General features: G+C 34.2%; 2 protein-coding genes across 2 annotated transcripts; one reads left to right on the top strand and one right to left on the bottom strand.

The window, feature by feature from the left end:
- Positions 1-44: 44 nt before the first annotated feature.
- Positions 45-5,464, top strand: LOC113511275 (trypsin-2-like). The gene is made up of 4 exons (XM_031912136.2): positions 45-585; positions 1,563-1,818; positions 3,397-3,576; positions 4,653-5,464. Exons 1-4 carry the CDS (start codon positions 347-349, stop codon positions 4,896-4,898), a joined length of 921 nt encoding a protein of 306 aa, XP_031767996.2. The 5' UTR covers positions 45-346; the 3' UTR covers positions 4,899-5,464.
- A 17,958-nt stretch (positions 5,465-23,422) lies between these two features.
- LOC113514313 (uncharacterized) lies at positions 23,423-24,853 on the bottom strand. The gene has a single exon (XM_052892300.1). It carries the CDS (start codon positions 24,851-24,853, stop codon positions 23,423-23,425), a length of 1,431 nt encoding a protein of 476 aa, XP_052748260.1.
- Positions 24,854-25,123: the final 270 nt, after the last annotated feature.

Below are 25,123 nucleotides of genomic sequence, written 5' to 3'. Positions count from 1 at the left end.
GATAAAAATAAATTCCATTAGAACAATTTAAGAAAAGAGATTTAAAAAGGAAATACTGAGGTAATAAATAAAAGGAAGAAGAAAGGAAAATTTAAAGAAAATGTTAAGAAAGACAATTATTGTTGTTTGAAAGTGATTGGTTTAAATTGTGACTGTATATTAAAACGAAGTTTAATCGAAATTGTGATTAATTAATGAATCACAAATACTAAAGTTAAATAAAAATTAAATCATCGTCAACTGTCCACTGCTGGACATAGGCCACCCCTTATTGGGAGTTTTGCCAGTAGTCGATTTGGCGAGCGAGTTGGCCACAAAAAAATAAGACCCCAAAATAAAAATCACCATGAATATTATTAAGATTTTCATTATTATAAATATGTATGTAAACAAATTAACTTATTCTTTAACTAAACTAGTTAATAAACAAATGGTTAAGTATAAAGTGTTAAGTGATCACACAATGGTGTCCAATAGTGATATCTTTCCATATGTAGTTGCTATATTGAAGAAATCAACGTACATGAGTGCTGGTGCATTGATTGATGATAACTGGGTGTTGACTGCGGCGGATTGTTTGTTTCTGTGAGTTCTTAATTTAATTTTAACTTTCCACGACTTCGCCCCCCGACTTCTTCAGAGCGAGTACAGTGTACTTTATTCTCCCTGAAGAAAACTTCCAGATGAAGTTAACACAATTGTCGGAAATACCAAATATAGTAAGTCTATAAAATTCCCGTTAAAGATATTTATAGGAACCTTTAAAAAATTTACATAAGTTAAAAGAAAAATTATATAAAAAAGAATTAAAAGTTGTAATAATATGTATATATATATATATATATATATATATATATATATATATATATATATATATATATATATATATATATATATATATATATATATATATATATATATATATATATATATATATATATATATATATATATATATATATATATATATATATATATATATATATATATATATATATATATATCTGTCATGCCTGTCTTCCATTAGGGTAGACAGAAACACATCGCCTATTTGGTCAACATACGTCCGTCTAGGGTGGCCCCTACCGACATCTCTTATCTTCGTAATTCTTCTTTCATCCATCCTATCCAAATAGCTATACCAACGCAACATTCTTTTTTCGATTTTTGTCACTAAAAAAGACGATGGTCTTTCAGTCCACACTTCTCTCTAATCACACTATTTCTTACTCTATCTTTTAATGTAACACCACACATACTTCTCAAAGCTCTTATCTCTACAGCATTTATCTTACTTTCATGCTTCTTCTGTCATACCCATGATTCGCTTCTAATATCTAAGATACTTTAAGTACAGAATTAATATAAGATCAACATAGAAATAAATCCTATATATTTGATTAATAATTATTAAAAACATTTCGAAATTTACGAAAAAGTTACAAAATACAAATACACATACAAAATACAGTTAAATATGTTTGTTAAAAATCGGTTTGAAACAGAACGCATATATTTTAGGATGTGTTTTAAATTTGTGAATAATAATTATAATTCTTTCAGAATTGGAGAATCTTTAAGAATTATCAGAATCAGAGTGGGAAGTATAAATTATAAGAAAGGTGGACTTCTACTACCAATCAAATCATTCAATATTCATCCTTATTTCGATAACAGGAAGCCCGAATTTAACATAGCACTTATAATGCTGCCGGAAAGAGTGAGATTTTCACATAATGTAAGTCCAATAAGAGTTCAGAAGTACTACAGAGGCGTGACTGCAACGCATTTTATTATAACTGCTTGGTCAGGAACCCTTGTAAGTATAATAAACTTATTTATTTATTTGTAATAATACCCTCCCTACTGAAGATTCTTCGCCACGACCCCCCACACCGCAGACATACCCGCACACCGCACACACCATCCCCGCCGGCGGGCACGAAGACCCACCGCGACACACAGTCCGCGCGTGATCATGTTTGCGCCCGAGCGCATCCCTACGACCCCGAGTCCCCATCCATCACGACGTACCGACCCTTCGCCGTTTCTCGACGGGAGTCGAAATGCGGTAACCTAAGCCGAGGTCCGAGCCACTCTGGCGCCATTGGGTGCACGCCGCAGTCCATCAGACAGACCTGACGCCTACCGTCGCTCCTCTCTCACAGGCTTGGAGTACCGTCTGCACTCGCCCCTGCGTACACGTTCGGTGAAGCTGTAAAGGCCATCTGCGGCCAACAGCATAAACAGTTAGAAAAAAAAAAGTAATAATATTTAAATGTTTATTTATTTTATTTATTTATTTCAAGTAAACAGTTACATAGACAATACAAATCCTGAGTGTCGCGAAACTGCATTGCAGTTTGTCTGCAGCTTTGCGCTCTTGTACATACATACAGCTTTATAAACAATTATGAACTTATATCCTAATTCTATATACTAAACTTATATCTTTATACATACATATACACAGATGTGCATATATACACATATATACACATACATATACATACAGACACACATGCATATACTAATGTGTACTCATACCAGTAACATCCACTTTTTCCACAACCTTCACCAACCAAATTAAATCTAATGCGGATCTATAAAAAAAATTTTGACTTTTCTTTTAATATATTTTATCGTGACATTATTTAATACATTATAATATTTTGAAACCAAATATTTTCTTGTTCTTTTACCATAATAATTATTAATTTTGGGTACAATATATTCTTCATGTTTAAATGTTTGTTACTCAATAACGGTTTAAAGGCTATTAAACGGCAAAATATTATTTTTGGAATAATATACTTTTAACATATTCGTTATTGGATCAGTATAAATATATTATAACAAAAATATATATACATACTGCTATAACAATATCTATACATTTTTATTACAATTTTTTTTATACAACTTAGAATGGGAAACAAGCTGACGGCCCACCTGATGGAAAGTGGTAACCGTCGCCTATTGACATGAGCAGTACCGTGGACATAACTGAGTATACTGTTTCGCCCATGATACCCCCTATGCGTTGCCATTCCTGAGGACTCAGGTGTTATTCCTCTGTACCCAGTAAATTCACGCCATATTCCACCCTTCAAACCGAAACACAGCCATACAAACACAACTGCTTCACGGTAGAAACACGAATGGGACAGAGGTGCCCAAGCAATCGACTTTTGTACAAAGTCTCCCTCTGGTAATATATATTATATTACTCACCCGTCCTACTACGTCCCACCTCCCACATCTAAGAATTCACTGTTAATGAAGCAATAATTCTAAATACAAATTTTTCTTTAATCTTACTTTACTACCTAATTTCTATTCTTTTTTCAACCTATTTGCGTTTTAGGTAATAATTGGCATTTTCTTTTAATTTTAGGAGTCAAAAGAGTCGACAATTGAATCAATGGAAACCATAAAAAGGCGTCGTATGCTCACAGTGTCCCACCTACACCCGTCCAGTACTAGTAGTTGTGCAAACCAACTGGCCACTTTTGGCATAAACGAAACTGAGACGACAATGTGTCTGGACCCAACTCCGGATTCTAATCCTTGTGCGGTAAGATGTAATCTATAGATGAATAGATAGCCTTGATCTATTTAGTATATTTATATATTTATCTATATGTATTATTATTTATATGTTTATGTATTGTTATCATATTTTCATACAAATGATATTTAGAATATTATGCATATTGTTTGGTTACTTTTTTGTATTTTCCTGTGTCTGACTTGCGTCATCTACCATACTCTCTTTATTTCTTTACTATTTATGCCAGGTTGCCTGTAAGAGATTGCTTTTAGCGATAAGGTCGCCTTTTGTATATGCACATTCTGTATAAATACTCCTTGTATACATCTCCATTGTGCGCAATAAATAGTTTATTATTAATAGTATTATCTGGACTTAATGCGATGAAAAAAAAATGCAATAGTAGCTACATACCTCCTTTATTATGTCACGTTTATTAAGTCCCAATAGTATATTTTAAAAGTATATATCAACAATGTGAAAGTTTAAAATTAACTAATAGATAGACAATCTTTATTATTTCCTCTAAAAGATTACATTCGTAAACTTATTATAAACACAAACAATTATAAGAAAAGATTACACTGAGAATGGCAATAGACGTTAAAAGTGATCTCTTCCTGGCAATTTCTAGATAGAGAAGAGTAATTATAAAGTTTGATCGAAATTGCGAGTTCTCTGTTCGTTTATATAAATGTATATTTTAACTTACTAATGCATACTTAAATACTACCATATATACATACATATAAATACAAATTCATACATATACATATGTAGTTACAAAAATAAAAACTCGAAAAGAATTGAGTGATAAGAAAGGACAAGACACTTAGGTTTGTGCTGTTAGAATAGTCTATGGTAATTCAATCATTTATTCTTTCCGCTTCTTCGCTTATTTTGTTTTTTCTTTCCTCCATTTCCTCCTTTTTCATTTTCTGCTTAGATTTCTTTCTCCTTTCTAAATTCAAAACGTACAAATCTGCTCATAACCTATTATCATCATATAATTATTATTACCATTACCTGTCCTCTGCTAGACATAGCGTCTAATACTTATAATTAATAATAAAGCCTAATTCTTTATCTTTATTTTGCAGAGAGATATTGGAGCCCCTGTAGTGTTGAATGGCGTGCTTTGGGGTGTCATCTCGTCCTGGAAACCTGATGGATGTGATCTAAAGCCGGGATCCAGCTTCGTGACGTTAGTAGGCGCTGCCAACGTTAGTTCCTGGATCCACGCGACTATACGCGGTCACAGATGGAGTCATTATTACAAGGATAATTACACTGTAACGAATACCAATAACGTTGATTATGACATTGACGATGAAAATAATATTTAAATAGTTTATAAAACGGCACCGTACAACCGCCATAATGTTTCGTCCCAAACACCTAGACGAGTGGCGGTCATCCACTGTACGTTTTTTAAGGGCACTTTCTTCCACACACATCCACTGTTTGGAATCAACTTCCAGCGTCAGTATTTCCAAACTGATAAGACATAAAGTTCAAGAAAAGAGAATATTCCTTTTAAAAAGGAATATTCTCACACACCTGCAATGCCGTTGTGTTGTGGGTGATCATAGGCGGCGGTAGTCACTTACCAACAGGTGAGCCGCATGCTCGTTTGCCCCCTGTGTTGTAAAAAAACGCTTGATATAAAACACCTATCTTATTTAATTTATTACGATTAAAGATTTTAAATAAATATTCGTACAATACTTCCTCCACTCCTGTCTTATTTCCTCGCTTATTTCTCGCTTCCTCTCTTCATTTTTTCCTTCCTCTCATTTCTTGTGGTCACAAATGCAGTAATAATTACAATAATTATTCCGTTACAAAAACAAATGATATTATTTATTTACTTATCTAATATTTACTTTATTTTAGTAAATAAATAATAATCGTGAGCATATTTTTTATAATGTTTTATTTCAATTCAATTCAATTCAATTATTTATTGCTATTTCATGTTGTAACAATATAGGTCTTAAGTTATTAAAAGTATAGAATCAACATGAACCCTGGAAGGGCACAGCAATCATATTAATAAATATTTCATAAAGTACATAACTAAATTTTTACATTATGTATATGTATCGTCGATTAACATAAATAAAACATTATTACATTTAAACAAATAGGTACAAATACAATTAAATTTTCTCATTGAAAAATTCCTGTAGTGTATAATAACTTTTTGTAATTAAATATTTTTTAGAGCTATTTTAAGCTAGCTTTTACACACATCTTCGTCTGCGTGATTGGGATATGTTCATTTACCGGGATAATAAACGTTGCCTACGCCCTTCTTCAACCCATATAGTGCATGTATAATAATATTCATATTGATCGGTTAAGCAATAATGACAATTGGCAAACAAGCTGACGGCCTACCTGATGGAAAGTGGTAACCGTCGCCTATAGACATGAGCAGTACCATGGACATAACAGAGTATAGTGTTTCGCCCATGTTACCCTCCATGCGTTGCCATTCCTGACGACTCAGGTGTTATTCTTCCGTACCCAGTAAATTCACGCCATATCTCACCCTTCAAATCGAAACACAGCCATGCAAACACAACTGCTTCACGGTTGAAACACGAATGGGACAGAGGTACTCAAGCAATCGACTTTTGTACAAAGTCTCCCTCTGGTCAAGAAATAACAAATAAGCTAACTTTCATATTTATAATACTCAACATCATCATCATCATCATCAGTCGTAAACTGTCCAATGCTGAACATAGGCCTCCCATTATTGAAGTATTTTGCCAGGCAAGTATTTCATGCTTGGCAGGTGGATTGGCAAACGCAGTTAGGCTAAAAGCTGTTGCCCATTTCTCGACCTTTAAGTTCCTTTAGTCGTCTCTTATAACAGCTGCAGGAAAGAGACGGGGTAGCCATTCTGTGTCCAGGATCACATGGCCATAATTAAATTGTAAAATTTCAAATAAATTTCCAATATTAGTAAGAATTTATAGTTTGTTGATAAATATTCTCTTTTCATTTAAGAGTTTCCTCTTGTCGGTGCAACTAATTCATGCATCTTCTTCCAGCCAGCTCTATCCCAGACCATATCCTTGACCTCCCTATACGACATGACACCTAGTGTTCCTTTTATCTGTCCCATGTCTTCATTGATAAATACATTAATATAGATTAACTTATAATAAATCTGCAGAAAGGTCAATTCTGTACATGAAATATATTTCCAAAATTACTATCAGGGGGTGATTAGTGATCGATACTGATGCCAAAAACAACTATGTTCGTTATAGAAACAAAAACTACTCGACGGATTTTAATGAAACTTGGTACAATTATTCTTCGTACTCCTGGGCAGGTTATAGTATACTTTTCATCACGCTACATTCAATAGGAGCAGAGCAGTGAAGGAAAATATTAAAAATGTCCACCCGTGCGACGCCGGGACGGGCCGCTAGTCATGAAATAAACGTCTCTGTGCCGAGTACATTCAACCCAATCGATATCAATATGATATTCTCAATCGCTACACAACTCAATTCCACAAAGAAACATCTCAAACATCTGTAAACCTTTTGTGGCTTTTCAATTGCTGTTGTTGATAGAATCCATGATTGATTGTGGTCGCGGATTGAATGGTATGAATGATTGAAACATGTCAAAGACCGAGTGAATTCTCAATGGCACGAGCTAAATCCGGGCTTTACCTACGTTAGTGGCAATAGAACCTTTAGAAATAGGAAATATTGAAATGAGGTCTCTTGTTTATTACTGGGCACGGATTATAATTTCTTTTTTACACGGTTAATGAATATTTTGAATATTACTCAATATATACTCAATTAATGTAATTTGTAATTTGTGAAATGATTGTAATTTGTAATATGTATAATTTATTATTAATACGTGTTACAAACTCCTTTGTAATTTGTATTTCTAATATTGTATTCTTTTAATTATTAATTTTTTTTTATATAAACTGTCAGTACAAATTTTCAACTCGAACCGGCGTTTTCTTCATTACAATCAGTTCACAATAATACGTAAATATATTGACATTTATATAATATGACGATTTAAATAAAATAGTATTAGCTTAGTATTAAATAAATTTTGTATGCCAGATTCTGGTGAAAAATGTGAACAATATTTAAATATTATATACCATCTTTTATACCATTTTTCAAACAAAATAAATAATAATATAAATAATATTAATTAAAATATATACAACTTTGGTGGCAACCAAGCATACGGCCCGTCAGATGGTGAACGGTGTTACCGAAGACTTTAGACGTCTGTAACACCAGATCTATCTTAAATTATTTCTACTATAATACATATATAGTCACTAATTTCCCGCTAGTCGCTTATGACTTGCGTTGTACGTTAAGAATTATCACCAAACAGCCCGATGTCGGCGCCAGGCACATTAATAAGATATTATCAGTCGTAGATATAGTTATTTATTGCACAGTCACAACGGGAACTAAAGAACAAAAGGGCGTTTAAAACAAACAACAAAGATTACTGTATGTAACAAGTACGTACCAACATTTAGCTCTGCAAATGATTTAAGCTTACCTTATATAGGTAAAGCATCGAGCCTCGAAAACTGCTCAACTTTTTGTCAGCTAATTGTGAAATTAGCTATATTTTTTATCAGTGTTCCATATACTTACGCACCTAATGTATTTTGAAGTTTTTTTTTTATATACAACTTAGAATGGCAAACAAGCTGACGGTCCACCTGATGAAAAGTGGTAACCGTCGCCTGTGTTATTTGCTATTCTAAGTTATATGTATGTATATATATAACTATAATAATAAACATATTTCAATACGGATATTTGTCACTGTCAGATTCTGGGATCTGCATCAATGGTAATAAAAGGTATGGTACAAGTTATAAGCTTTAGCAAGGACTTTTTTTTAAGGATAACCACCTGTGCTAGTGCTACAAAATAATGAATCACAGCCAGACCAATTTGAGTATTATCATTATTATTTCGATATTTATAGTTATCAGTGTTTAATAAAAAATAATAACATAATTTTGCAATGATGAATTATTATAGGCTAATGATTTCGTTGCTGATTTTGCAGTTGTAAAGCTTTTTATAGGAACTTGATTTAAATGAAAGTTAAACGAAACTATAATACAATATAGCCGAGTTATCTACGCTCAGTTAGTCGTAATATTGGGTTTTCAGGAGGTAATTCTTGATTGAGGCCATTTTTATAGTTTACCCTAATTTATCGTATAGAGAAAAGAATAAGTTTCTATTTAGTAACTAATAACATGAAATTAAGTGATATATTTTCGCTTACCTTTTATTTTGACCAAGATATATTAAAAAAAAAAAGTTATATTCACAGCGAACTTTTAACCTAATTCATTTAACAAAAAGAAAAAGTGGATTACAGCTTTGTGCATTTATTCTATATCTAAGCAATTATTATACTTATTGTTAAATGTTTCGTAAGCACACATTATATTTTAATGTAACAACTACCGGTTTAACTTACATATAGTTAGGTCGAGAAAACTCGACTAGTTTCAGAACCATTCAGAAACCTTAATCATGATACAAAAATCTGAACAATTTTTTCATTAAATATCTATTTTATTATACACGTAAAAAGCACAAGATAATTAGGCAACCATTAAACTTTAAACACAAGATAGTCAGCTTGAAGCCTGTACAGTCATGTAAAAATTTTAATGCTTTGTTCTCTTCGCCTATCAAATGTAAACGAATAATATAAACTTATTCTAAACGCTTACGCTCATGACTTATCAGCCTTTATTTCCGAGCAAACACTTTCTGGAGATTCGTGTCATTACTCCTTTTTTTGGTAAACATTTTCGTAAAGTAGAAAATGTCAGAGATCATCGGAGATAAATATTCCAATATATATTTAGTGGAAGGTATCTATTTACGTGGATTGTTTTGATATAAACACCATAACTGTTTATCAAAATGGCACATTTTTTACATAGTCTTTTAGTTTTTTTTTTTATTTAATTTTTTATTGTTTACTACTAACATTAAAGGCAGACATTGTACAAAAGTCGTTTGCTTGGGCACCTCTGTCCCATTCGTATTTCAACCGTAAAGCAGTTGTGTTTGCAAAGCTGTGTTTTGATTTGTAGCGTGGGATATAGCGTGAATTTACAGGGACAGAGGAATGACACCTGAGTCCTCAGGAATAGCAACGCATGGGGGGTATCATGGGCGAAATACTCTGTTATGTTCATGGTATTGGGTCGTGGCTCGTGTCTATAGGCGACGGTTACCACTTTCCATCAGGTGGGCCGTCAGCTTGTTTGCCATTCTAAGTATAAAAAAAAAAGTTTAGAAGAAAATATGCAATATACGCTTCCTAGATATACTAGATTTACACCAACATTATTTACTTTAACAAAGTTATTTACTTAGAAGCTACGTGTCTAATAAATGTTACCTGTTTTCTTGCCAGCACTGTTAAGGATATGAGACGAGAGCACCTACTCGTAGTAAGTTGAGACGGTTATTGTTATAATTATTATTTCAGCCGTTTACTGTCCACTGTTGGCTGTAAGTTATATATATATATATATATATATATATATATATATATATATATATATATATATATATATATATATATATATATATATATATATATATATATATATATATATATATATATATATATATATATATATATATATATATATATATATATATATATATATATATATATATATATATATATATATATATATATATATATATATATATATACACTAATGATTAGTAATATTACGCGCCTATTGCCATCCCTGATGAAACCTCTTTACCCCCCTTTTGAAGAACCCCATGCTGTAGTCTCTTGGGGAAACCTCGCCAGGGAGCTCATTCCGTAACCTGAGTGTTCGTGGGAGAAAACATCTCTGAAACCGCGTTGTACGCGACCATAAATTAAGTCGTAAGTCTAAAAAAAATAATCTAAAAGTATCATATTTTTTTTATTTATTTATTCATTAGCACATATACACGTTCATGGCAAACTTAATGCTGAAAGCATTCTCTCCCAGTCAAACATAGGGAAGTGTCAAAATACTCGAATGCGGTACTAGTAATTATCGCTATACATACATGCTAAAATTACATATATAAACAAATATATATATATATATATATATATATATATATATATAAATATATATATATATATATATATATATATATATATATATATATATATATATATATGCTGAAGAAGGGCCAAATTAAAAGTACCCGTAACCGACGAGCGTGTATGACAAGATTGATGAATGTGGAAGAAGCGAAAGAGGTTTGTTTGAATCGAAGCATTTGGCGTTCCATTGTTTCTGCCTACCCTAATGGGAGACAGGCGTGACAGATATGTATGTATGTATGTACTTACAATCATAGTGAACGTTAAATTACATTAAAGAATTTCCTACGTTCTACATGAAGAAACTAATTTAAACACGTACCTATGTATTAGTCGTGAGCTTCCTTTCCGAGCTTACAGCACGAGAGCAATTTATAAGCTCTCCAGTTGCAAGGTGTCTCGCAATATGTTCGCATGAGCTTATTAAAACTGTAATGCAATTAACTGGCGGAGACATTTGAAGCGACTTTTTTTAAAATAGATACTCTTTATTTATGTATATTTTAATATTAAATTACATACTGTACTAAATAATATATTTTACATAATTACCTATCAATATTACATAACTAGCTGTTGCTCGCGACTTCGTCCACGTCAATTTCTGTTATTATAATTGTGATTAAGAAGTTTTTAGAAAGAATAAAATTTAAAGCACTTCTGTGATCAAATTTGATTACTATATAAAAGGTTATAGTGAGTCAATCTTAAAAGATAGACATATAATGTCGCGGACATTTGCCCGTACGCGGTCGCCACTCAAGATCCTTTCTTTCGATATACACATTTTCCTCTTACATAACGCCTAAACGTTGATTTTCAATAAAATAAATAGGAATGGTAGATGGCGCTACCGAGTAAATAAAAAAAAATCGACTTTGGGTTGTCAAACATATCGCGTGCATGTGTTACGCAAAGAAAAAAATATATAGGCTAATAAAGAATATTCTCATTTTAAAAATTCGTTTAAAATATAAAAGAACACAAGATCCAGTTTAAAATTTTCAAAATTGACACAAAGGTGTCCGTTAATACGGTAATTAAATGGCCGATAGTCAATAATTCAATCAACTGGGACCAAAGCGTATTCTAGTCTCAGGCCCGTCCAACGATAATTGGCGAGTAGGGCTTCCCAAAACCCAACTCAACCCCAGTGTGACAGGACATATTGAAATTTAAGCTATAACTTGTACGAACAGACGAGTACCGGGTAATTACTAGAAGCGGAATGATATATGTCAATTGACACACTGTCCCCCAACGTAGGTCTCACCAGAGGGAGACTTTGTACAAAAGTCGATTGCTTGGGTACCTCTGTGTCATTCGTGTTTCAACCGTGAAGCAGCTGTGTTTGCATGGCTGTGTTTCGGTTTGAAGGGTGGGATATGGCGTGAATTTACTGGGTACAGAGGAATAACACCGGAGTCCTCAGGAATGGCAACGCATGGGGGGTATGTAATATCCATGGTACTGCTCATGTCTATATGCGACGGTTACCACTTTCCATCGGGTGGGCCGTCAGTTTGTTTGCCATTCTAAGTTGTATAAAAAAAAAAGTAGGTTACGTTGGCCAGAACCCTTTTTCTCGTCAAGATAAAATCTATTCAGTCTTTAAAATTGAAAGACTCAACACGCAATACTCCCTACTAACGGACGTGAGAGAATTGGGGGGAAAGGGATCGCTAGTAATGGAGATTGAGAATACCATTGATAGCAATATACCCAACCAGGTCGACCTGCTCGCGTTTCTCTCTGGAAACTATCATGGTTAATTCCTGATGAATTCAACATGATGGACTACCTGGCCTGTTTTCATTCTCATCTATCACCCTTCACTGGTGCTCCGCCAGCGTATCCCGTTAGCGCAGGCGGGATTACCATACCATTTTCACCCATCAAAAAAAACGGACGATAGAGGGAGAGAGAGGGGTAATGGATTTATTAGATTAGTAATAGTAAGTAGTAGTAGTATAAAGGATTAACAACCTTTTTTTTGTAATGTTATTACTACCAATATACCCTATCACGTCGATCTCCTCGCGTCCCCTGGAAACCATCGTGGCTGGTCCATTAGTGAAATTGTCATGATGAGCTAACTGACCTGCTTCATCTCCACTTATCACCCCTCACATATATGTACACATATAGCATAGGTAGAGTTACCATTCCATTATCATCCATACAAAAAATCCTATTGCTAACAATGCACCCTGTCAGGTTGACCTTCACGCGGTTCCCCCTGGAAACTATTGTGATTGATTTATTATTAGTCACGATAGGCCAACTGACCAGCTTCATTCTCACCTATCACCCCTCACTGGTGCCACGCCGGTGTACCATTCTATTATCATCCATTAAACAGATGTTAAAATATTCCCTTCAGTAAACTCTTAAAATCCCGTCTTAAGACATTCTCGGTTTATTCTGTAGATGTACTAATTTAGTTTTATTGTCTGTAATCGCTTACATCATCGTACCAGGTGGGCCGTATGCTTGTTTGCCACTCCAGTGGTATATAAAAAAAATAAAATCTTAAGATCTTCGTAACGCAGTCAAGCGCAACCCAACTTAGCTATTACCGCTTCAACTAAATTGTAAGCAAAAAGTTCACCGGCAAATAGTTAAGATTTACTGAGAAAACTCAATATGCTCGGAGCGTTTCCTGACCGCTCTATTAGATTTGTTGGTTATAGACTCAACAGACTTAATTTAGATATTTCTAGCACCAATATTATGTAGAGTTACGAATGAGAAAAATTGAACTCGATTATTTACCTACCTGTCTACAATTATTAACAATTTCATGTTGATTTTGTTACTAACCGATAATTATATATATATATTTTTTTTTATTTAATACTGGACAGACATTTTGTTCAAAAGTTGTTTGCTTGGACATCTCTGTCCCATTCGTGTTTCTACCGTGGAGCAGTTGTGTTTGCATGACTGTGTTTCGGTTTGAAGGGTGAGATATGGCAGTGAATTTACAGGATACAGAGGAATAACACCTGAGTCCTCAGGAATGGCAATGCATGGGGGGTATCATGAGCGAAACAGTATACTATGTTATGTCCATGGTACTGATTATGTCTATAGGCGATGGTTACCACTTTCCATTAGATGAAGAATAAAACATAAGTTTTTGTAAGAAATATAGACCAAAGGCAAGTCAAAAAACAGGCGCCAAATCTGATTTACTCTCTGAATAAAATATGTGTCGGAAAATGACGGAAAATTTCAAGCTTTACATATTAACGCAATTGTCTTTAATTTTCTATCGGTTTTCAACGCATATTTCTATGAAAAAACGTACAAATTCACTGGAAAAAATACATTCGAACACTCATTAGTTCTCTTTAAACAATCCTCTTTTATTATTTCCAATTTCTCCCGTTATAAATGGAGACGACAAAATAAATCGTTTAAATTGCTTTCGCTCAAGTTCAACGACACAGATCGAAACATGATCGTAAATCCAATATGATGGATGATGCTAGAATTTCCTGAATCTTTGTACCAGTAATTTACTTCAAAATGGCGTCTATTAAAATCTTATTCGAGACGAAGCAATTGTCTGTTACCATAACAAACAACGAGATATATTTTTGTATTTAATAAAACAAATGTTTAAAATAAAGGTAATTAAGTATCCAGTTGGGTGTCTGGTAACAGGATGACGGGGAATTAGTCAATTTGTTTCCTTCCGCGTGTATTATTCACGATACTGTGATGGTATTCGATCCTTTGAGTTTAATTTTTTTTTCTTTATACAACTTAAAATGGCAAACAAGCTGATGGCCCACCTGATGGAAAGTGGTAACCGTCGCCTATAGACATGAGCAGTGCCATGGACATAACAGAGTATAATGTTTCGTCCATGATACTCCCCATGCGTTGCCATTCCTGAGGACTCTGGTATTATTCCTCTGTACCCTGTAAATTCACTCCATATCCCACCCTTCAAACCGAAACACAGCCAAGCAAACACAACTGCTTTACGGTTGAAACACGAATAGGACAGAGGTACCCAAGCAAACGACTTTTGCACAAAGTCTCCCTTTTCTATTTTTGGTATTTTTATTTATTAATTTGTTATTATTATTTATACTTTTTTTGTAAACATTAGTAATATATAACAAATACGACAGAGGTAAGCATATATACTGTGGGCAAAAGGACTGTATGCTGGTATGGAAACACAGTGTTTTAGAAAGATAATATAATAATATAAAAAATATACATAGCAAACCAACGGAGTAAAAAAGCGAACGAACAAAAAACTGAAAACTGACACAGACTTCAAATTATAAACAAAATTTCTTTTTAATAAAATTAAAAAAGAAACTAAAAAGGTGCGTCGTGCACATCGTCTAGGACTAAAAAAAAGGTGCGTCATGCACATACCATATACAAAGGTGAGGTTAATTTATTATTTATTTACTCGATTATTTAGTTGTTTAATTAACTCTTTACTGCACCAGAAACATAAAAATATACAATAACAATTAAACATATCAAGTGAAATACAGTAACTTAAATTACAAATTAAAATATATAAAGGTACAAAAGTCGATCTTATCCTTAGAGAAATATGTTGAAGACAACCTTTGGTTAAAGGAAAATAGAAGTGGGTAGGTAGCGGAAGAATTTGTGGATTTGTGAAGGATAAAATCTAGATAGTGTCTCCTTACAAATTGATTGACATTCTAACTTTTTACAACAGTCTAACTTTTTTAAAATAGCATTCTCTTATTTATTTATTTATAGAATCGCCAATGTCAAATACCGATATGATATTCCAGTGCATTAGCTAGCTAAATTAGTATTTGAAATTAAATTAGTTGAATAAGATGAAGGATATTAATTGAATTAACTCCACGTGATCTTCTCTGGAAACTATCGTGGTTAAATCCTGATGAATTAGTCATGAGGCCCTTCGTGATAGATTTGACTTAATCCTCATCTATCATCTTTCATACTGTATAAATTGAATTATTTAAATTAAATTTATAATTATATTTTTAATTTAGGCATGAATATATTATAACAGAGGGAGACTTTGTACAAAAGTCGTTGCTTGGGCACCTCTGTCCTATTCGTGTTTCTACCGTGAAGCAATCGTTTGCATTGCTTTGTTTCGGTTTGAATGTTAAAACATGGCAGTAAAATTACAGAGTACAGAGGAATAACACGTGAGTTCTCAGGAATGGCAACGCATGGAAAGTATTATGGGTGAAACAGTATACTCTGTTATGTCCATGGTACTACTCATGTCTATAGGCGACGGTTACCACTTTCCATCAGGTGGGCCGTCAGCTTGTTTGCTATTCTAAGTTGTATATATGTATATATATACATGAATTACAAATAAAAGAGTATTTACCTCGCTAACATTATTACGAATAACACCGAGAATATGGATTAACTATCACTCCGTTATTAATAGCAGTTATTTGTAACTTTACGCATGTATAATTAATTACTATGTTGAAACTTGTAGAAAATATTTTAATAGTTATAGAACTTGCATCAGATAACAAATGTTTGTTTAAAAAGTGATATTTGCTTTGTGTTTCTACCGCCAAGCAGATATGCTTGCATGGCGGTGTCGTTTGAAGTATGAGATATGGCAAGGAAACTACCTTCGTACCATAGGAAGCATAACATGGTTGGTATATTGCTATCAATGGGATTCTCAGTCTCCATTACTCACAATCCCTTTCCCCCCCCTGGGGGGGGGGGGGTTTATTAGTAGTAGAATTTATTAGAAGTAGAATATGTTGCTAGCAATAACAACAGCCCTATTGCTAGCAACATATCCTACCAGGTCAACTTTTACGCGGACGACTCAGACAACCATAGTCACAAGTTGTGTTTGTTGTATTTATATTATTTTCACCGGTACCTTTCCTGCACTAGATTACCGAAATTAAATTATTTTCTCTCTAACTATACTGAGTTGGCTGGAAGGGATCTCTTTCAGAGATAAGTCCTCCCTTGCTAACAAGTTATTAAACTAATCGTCGCATGTATTGTTTAAGTGCAATAAAGAATATGTATAATTCTATGATATCTCAGTATAATTTGTTCACCTTTTTTTTTTATACAACAAACTTAGAATATCATTATTAGGCAAACAAGCTGACGGCCCACCTGATGGAAAGTGTGTCATAACCGTCGCCTATAGACATGAGCAGTACCATGGACATAACAGACAAAAAAAAAGACGATGGTTACCATTTTTTAGCAAGTAGGCTGGCAAGTAAGCTGGTAGCTTACCGTTACAAGTTGCAAAATTAATATTTTTTAAGCTTCGTTTTCGCTTCAGGTTTTAGACATCTAAATGTACCACGACGTACCTATTTTATTTTAGTGTAAACGATATATTTCTTCCTGAGACCAACACCGGACACCCAATTTAGTGGACTATAAATAAACCCTATACATAATGTAGCAGCTGGATTGTTCTACGCATGTACGTGGTGTACCTACTTATTTGATCGAATATAACCATGTAGTAGGGTTGCCAACGGTCGACAAAATATTTGGAAAATATTAATTTTCCAATTAATTTTATTCTATCAAATATCTGGTTAAAATATAATTATTTTGATCAGATATTTGATTGAATATACATTCATCCTTTGAATGGAGTATTTTATTAGTAAAATTAAATATTTTCACCAAAGAAACAGGTCGATATAAGACAAAAAGTTTTGAGTCTTACATACTAACATGGCGCGTGTTCAGCTGTCTAAGTTAGTAGACATGAGTATATCTATAGTACGATATAGCTTCGATATCTCTATATTAGTTTCCATTGAATATTGAGAGCGAAGGAAAGGTTATCATTCCATTCGATATCGCTCAATGATATTTACTATATCTATTATTTACGCAGTATATAGATATTGTAACTAAAATATATAGGTATTGGTATATATTACATTCGCACAAAAGCTACTAAACGAGTTACATTGAAATCTGGTAGATAGGTAAGTAAAATTTTAACTTAGCAAATTAAATACTTTAACTGATTCACATGGAACAAAAACAGCAGAAAATAGCTAATAAAAAATATATATGATGGCCATGTAACATTATGGCCATCATATATATTTTGAAAAATTTTACAGATATTTTATGAATATTTTTATTATTATTTTACATATATACTTCTACATTTTGTAGAAGACATGAAGAAAAAAAAGGTAGGTGGCGCACGTTTACTTATAATTGTTATTATTCTTTTACTTACATATGTTATAACTTAAAAAATACTATATCAAGTTCTCACAATAAAAAGTTGACAACCCTACCTCCCTAAAGTTACAAGTCAGTCATAATCATAACTCGATAACTCAGTGACTTGCCAATAATTAATAACATATTACAAGGAAATATTAATTATATTGCTAGAGTTACGCCTTATATAGAATAGTTTCAGTTTGTCTTTTGTAGATACAGAATGTTGTGGTCGAGTTTTGTATAACTATTCCATATTCCATTTACATATATCAATATACTTATTTCGTATATTGATATATGTAAATGGAATATGGAATATGAATCAATGATGTGTTACATGTCATTGAACGTTCACATCGCAATATGTTTAAAACAAACATGTCGAATTAAAAAAAATATATGGAATGACATGATAATCACTACATAGTATGAAACAAAGTCGCTGTCGCTGTCCGTCCCTATGTATGCTTAAATCTTTAAAACTACGCAACGGATTTTGAAATGGGTTTTTTTTATAGATAGAGTGATTCAAGAGGAAGGTTTATATATATAATACATGCATATTATAATAGAGGAACACTGATAAATTAAGAGGTTTCTAATGTGATGTTGTAATGTAATGGGAGGCCAGCGCGCTATTATAGTATTAGTATCAGCATTACACCCGTGCGAAGCCGGGGCGGGTCGCTAGTGTACCATAAAAACCAGTTTTAATTGTGAAAAAACCAATTATTTTGATTTAAAAACTAAATTAATGAAGCTAATTGTTGATCATCCAATAGTTCAAAATACAAAAATCAATTTCATTATATTATTAATATAATGGAATAATACCTGAGTCCTCAGGAATGGCAACGCATTTGGTATCATGGGCGAAACAGTATACTCTGTTATGTCCATGGTACTGCTCATGTCTATAGGCGACGGTTATTCTTTCCATCAGGTGGGCCGTCAACTTGTTTGCCATTCTAAGTTGCATAAAAAAAACTCTTGGCAGGTGAAATAGCAACTACAGTTAGGCTTTGGTGACGTTTTAATAGGGCCACTGCTGCCTATCTCTCACCCTTCTTTAGTCGCCTCTTATGACACCCACAGGATAGGATTGGGTCGTCCATTCTATGCCGGGACTACACTGCGAGTACACAAACATGTAAACATCTTCACAAAGTTTTATATTTATTATTATTAGGATAATACAATAAACAATAATGTTCTTCGTATAAAGTTGTATAAATACTTATACAATATCGTATAAATACTCACTAAATATCGTACAACTGAGTAATAGATACGAGTTATTAGTTATTAGATGTATTGTATCGGTGATTTCTTTCAAGGATTGATCGTATTTGCTTTATTGGGCACGGATTATAAGCACATGTTGAAAAATACGGATTAATATTTGACACGTGCCCGCGGCGGCAAGTAAAAAAAATTAGAAATATTATGAAAACACGAAAATCATTATTGTAAAATTAATAATTATTTCATCACCATCATCATATTAGCTGTTAATTGTCTACTCCTGAATTGAGGCCTCTCCCATGGGGTTTTGTCAGTAGTTGCCATGCTTGGCAGGCGGGTTGGCAACCGCAGTTAGACTTTTGAGATCTTTAAAGAAGAATACTGCTGCCCATCTCTCGACTCTTAAGCTCCCTTACACGCCTTCTACGACACCCACGGGAAAGGAAGGGGTGGCCGATTCTATGCGGCCACCACACGGCCAATAAATAATTACTTACTACTCAATTATTACTTACTGTTTTCATCTATGTACTATAGAACGATGACCTCAAATGCATTGCAGGCAGTCAGTGGATGCAGGTGGCTCAGGACCGTTCCTTATGGCAGTGTATAGGGGAGACCTATGTTCAGCAGTGGACAGATAACGGCTGATATGATGATGATGATAATTTTTATCTCATTTTTTAACTTTTAAGCAAATAATTCTCTTTTGAAAACTGTATTGTCCTAAGTGTAATACTTTATATGTCATTTGTACTGTGATATAAAGAGCTATTTGTTTTTTCTTAATAAATAAAGAAACTGGTATTTTTTTTATTTTAATTTATTTTAAGTAAGACTTGAACCTCGCAGTTCGGGTGCCGAACGGTTAACTAGGATCGTTCTATTAATTCACCTAAAGATGCCTCGTTTAAGATGAAAAGGCAGATTTACTAGAAAGAAATTTTGTACAAGACTATTCAGCCTATATACCTTTGCCCCACTAATGTTTTTAGCGTGAAGCAGTTATGCTTCTATTGCTCTGTTTTGCTTGAAAATGCATCCTACCATTGGGTTTGTGTAATTTCACTGTTATAGGTTACATATGACAGTGAAATTACGCAGTACGGCGGCGTAATATCATAATCCTTCTGAATGACAACGCACGACAGATACTGTATTCTGTATTAACAATGATGTTGTTCGTACCCATAGGTGACGGTTTCCATTTTCCATGAGGCTTTCCAGCTTATTTGCTATTCTAAACATCATTAGAAAGATAGTATAAAAGGTTCTCCTTAATATATACATACATATATATATATACAAATACTTAAATACAAAATCGATTTAAAAAATCTCTCCTGCCTCAAAAAGGATTTAAGTATCATGGATAAATCATCATAAATCACCAACAATCCTTCAGTACTTACGGACTCGTTAAATCTAAATTCCAGTATTTATTTTAATATAAGATAAAAACCATTTGTCTTGTAAAAGGGAATTTTATATCTTGTAATTTAGAAAAATAGCTCTGATATTAAAACTAGCTATTTTGACTACAAAAAACTGTTATCTATTAAATTGTATTACCTCGAATGTATTTATACAATTATAGTATATTGTACAATGCAATCACATATAGATCCATTTAATGCTAATGTGACACTGGCAATAGGAGTGTTAAATAGAAAATTTTTCATATAAAAAAATCTTTCATTGCCCTATTTTATTTTTCTAGATATATAATTATCATCTGTACCCCTTTTTTGAAAAAGAACAAATAGGAGGAAACATCTTTGAAACCGCACTGTACTTAACAAATCAGGCAAGTTGGAAAAAGACTGTTAATAATGGAAGAGCTAACCTCCATGGCTAGCAATATTTCCTGTCAGGTCGACCTGACACAAACAGTGTCCTCTGTAAACCATCGTGATTAATTATTGTTATTATTTCAAATATATATATATATATATATATATATATATATATATATATATATATATACACTTATCTTTACTGTTGCGCATCTCATTATTTTGCCTGTTATTGGCTGTCTGTTTCTTATTATAATTTATATTTACGGTTATAGTTTACTATAACCGTAAATATAGCTATTTGTAATCCTATGTAATTTTTACTATAGTTACTAGTTAAATTGTTTAGTCGCTAAGAGGTAACAAACAAACTGACTCACTTTCGTATTTGAAATATTAATATGAAATGAAACATGAAATATTAAAATGAATAATAAATATTAAACTACTGTTTAATAATTAAAAACATTATTATTTATTTTATCAAACTTTAATTTTATAGGGTTGCCACATTTTATTAATATAATAGAATTGTAACTAGACGGCGTCTGTGCATAAGAAATTTTATATGAGAAGTCTTAATGAGACCAAGCTGATGATTTTCGTACAAAGTCTCCCTCCTGAAGGTGTAACTTAAAAACTGGTTCCTGTTGAGGTTTTCTCAAGAGACTACAGCATGGGGTTTTTCAAAAAAAGGATAAATAGGTCTCTTCAGGGTCGGCAATTCGCACGTAATGCTCCCTGTTATGGAGGTGTTCATATGCTTCGGTAATCGCTTACCATCAGGTGGGCCGAATGCTTGTTTGCCACCTCAGTGGTATAAAAAAAACAGCGTTTGTTTGACTGATACTTCTACTTACGAAATCCAGGCATATAAAGTAGCAGGCCAGTGCAAAATAAACTCCCGTATGTAATCAAACATAAGAAAAACAGTATTATTGTAACCTTATTACAGTTTGTAAGTATAATAGATAGTTGTTTCAAGTGTATAGTCATCTGATAGTTTATTTAATTACAAAAGAGATGATATGATGTTTTCTCTCTTTCCCTCCACGAATTCGTGGTCAGAGGTTTCGTAACAGGAAACATTCTTGAGACTTCACCACCCACTATTCTGATTAACTTACCTAAACTATTATGAACTTGTTATGGCCCGTGACTTTGTCCGTGTATCTGGGATATATTGTTTCATATATGTATTAACTTAATTGAAATTGTATTCTATATATTATTTATAATCATCGTCATTATCACAGCCATTATCTCAGACATAGGTCTCCCCCATAGAATGCCATAAGGAAACCTGCCACCTGAACCTTCTGAATCCACTGACTCCCTGCAATGCATTTAAGGTCGTCACTTCATTTAGCGGGAAGTCGTCCTACACTGCATTTGACCGTACGGGGTCGCCACTCAAGAACCTTTTTTCCCCATCAATTTTCGACTCTTCGAGCTATGCGACCAGTCCATTGCCACTTCAGCTGGCTTATCCATTGGACTATGTCAATTACTTTGGTTCTTTCGCGGATATCCTCGTTTCAGATTCAATCACGCAAAAAAACTCCGACCATAGCCCGCTGAGTGGGGGGAAAGGGACTCTTGGCAATGGAGTTTGACAGCCCCATTGCTAGCAATATGCCTTATTAGGTCGACCTCCACGTGGTTCCCTCTGGAAACCATCGTGACCAATTCTTGTTGAATTCATCACGATGGGCTAACTGACCTACTTCATCCTCACCTATCATCCTTCACTGGTGCCCCGCCGGTGTATACCGATGGCACGGGCTCCACCCGTTATCATCCATTAAAAAAAAACCCGCTGAGTAATTTTTTTTTTTTTTTCCAATATTATTTGGTTCGCGATTGGGAGATGAGTATTAAGCTTTAGAGTTTTAGTTGACTTAAGCTGCGATTTGATACAGCATAAGTCTCAATTTTGCACGCGTATTTTATTTTATTTTTCACAGCAGCGAGAAGGTGATATGTATGAATGTGACTTGTTATTAATGGTATTTTTATTTAATGGTTATGATGACATTATGGAGTGCGCGGCTGTCTACGCAACGTGTGGGTGATTAGTGAAGTTCAATTATTATAATATATATAATAATTGAACTTCACTATATATATATATATATATATATATATATATATATATATATATATATATATATATATATATAATAGATTAGTTAATTTTTTTTTTTTTTCCTTTACTTATTATATACATACACACACATATATATATACACACATACATATATATACATACACATATATACACATATACATACATATACACACACATAAATATATATATATATATATATATATATATATATATATATATATTATATTATATTATATTTAATTATGATGATCACTATATGTAATGTAATTTAAGTGCCATTTATTCGTTTGAGACTATGTACAATTTTCTTTGCCAATTGGTCGAATGAGTTCAGAGTTTCCGGTTTCTGTAGAATAACAGTTAGCTCGTAAGGGGAGTCTACTCCATATAATTGGCATGTTTGTTCATATAGCAGCCTAGCCCTGCAGAATATGGGGCAGCTTTTGAGTAAGTGGTTAAACGTTTGCTCACTGGTGCCGTCACACGGGCAATTGGCATTGTCCGTGATGTGAAAACGCCTGAGGTTGCTTTTATTATATCCATGTCCAGTGAGTATCTGAGTGAGATGGAACGAGCGTGCTATTACTGAAAAAAGGTTTTGTATATTATCAAGTTGTGGGAGGAGTTTTCTAGTGTAAGCGCCTTGTTCAGCAGATGTGTACCGTTTCTCCCATGCGATGCGACTTTCCCGCTTATAGTGGGACTTGGCGTACGTCAGGGGGAATTTGTCATAGTCCGGAGCCTTATGCAGGAGACTAGCCTCACCAGCCGCCACATCTGCAGCCTCATTGCCCGCGATACCCACATGGCTTCTAACCCAGACGACATTAATGGGGTTGTCGGTTTGGTGCAGAGCGCTTTGGATGTTGGTGACGATCGGGTGCGTATTACTTCGGTTTTGTATGGCTTTGACTGCTGACAGCGAATCGGTATATATAACCGTGTGTGGATATCGATGAGCAATTGTCCATTCACAAGCTCGGGCTAGTGCATATAATTCAGCTTGAAATACGCTGCAACTTGAGTGTAACTTGTACTTTTTTCTCACCACAGGGCAGGAGACCTCAGGATTACAGCATATGAAAGCCGCTCCGACCTTTCCATTCTCCTTTTTACTGCCATCAGTATATATAGTCACTGTGTTGGATCTCACGTAAGAGTCGGCCTCTTCCTGGTTGGTAGCCAAATGAAGAGGGATGGTGACTCTGGACGCTGGGTGAAGTAGTTTGTGAACAGGAGTTGGTTTCTCAAGCTGCACATCATCAGGGAGGAAGTCAGTTGTGCCAAGCAATCGCGTGCGTTCCACTTTGGCCACCTCCAGTACTTTGAGATCCAGCGGGGTGAACTGTGCCAGTGCAAGTGCAGCTACCGTGGATACAGTTCGAAACCCTCGTATTGCCTTAAGAGCGAAACCTCTTTGCGTGCTCTCAAGTGTCCGGCGATTGCATTTTTTACTAGCGGCATGTCCCCAAATGCCTGCCGCGTATGTTATAATAGGCTCAATCACGCCGTGATAAATGATGCTTACATTTTCTGGGTGAGCGCCCCAGGTAGGTCTTGTGAATAGACACAGGCGTTGGAATATGCGCATCGCCTTAGCTGTGATGTACCGTACATGTGATCTAAATAGGAGCTTTTCATCTATCATGACGCCGAGCAACTTTATCTCTTTGGTAAATTCGAGAGCCACGCCATCCATGTGGACTTTGACCGCCTTAGCTTTGGGTGTAAAAGCTATGAGCCGAGTTTTGTCAGGGCCAAAGTTCAGCTAGACGCCAGCTCCCCAACGAGTGGCGATATCTAGCGCTAGATTGGTCCTGTACTCCAGCGATTGAACATCCGGCGCAGTGACCACCAGAAAAACATCATCCGCGAAAGCCTGTATATGGCATCCCACTGGAAATTGTGTTTCCAAGAGCTCATCCAGAATGATGTTCCACATGGTAGGGCCACAAGCGGAACCCTGCAC

The sequence above is a fragment of the Galleria mellonella genome, unplaced genomic scaffold (assembly GCF_026898425.1).
Source record: "Galleria mellonella isolate WM207_F2 unplaced genomic scaffold, CSIRO_AGI_GalMel_v1 utg109, whole genome shotgun sequence".
NCBI lineage: Eukaryota > Metazoa > Arthropoda > Insecta > Lepidoptera > Pyralidae > Galleria > Galleria mellonella.
This window is presented reverse-complemented; position numbering and strand designations above follow the sequence as displayed.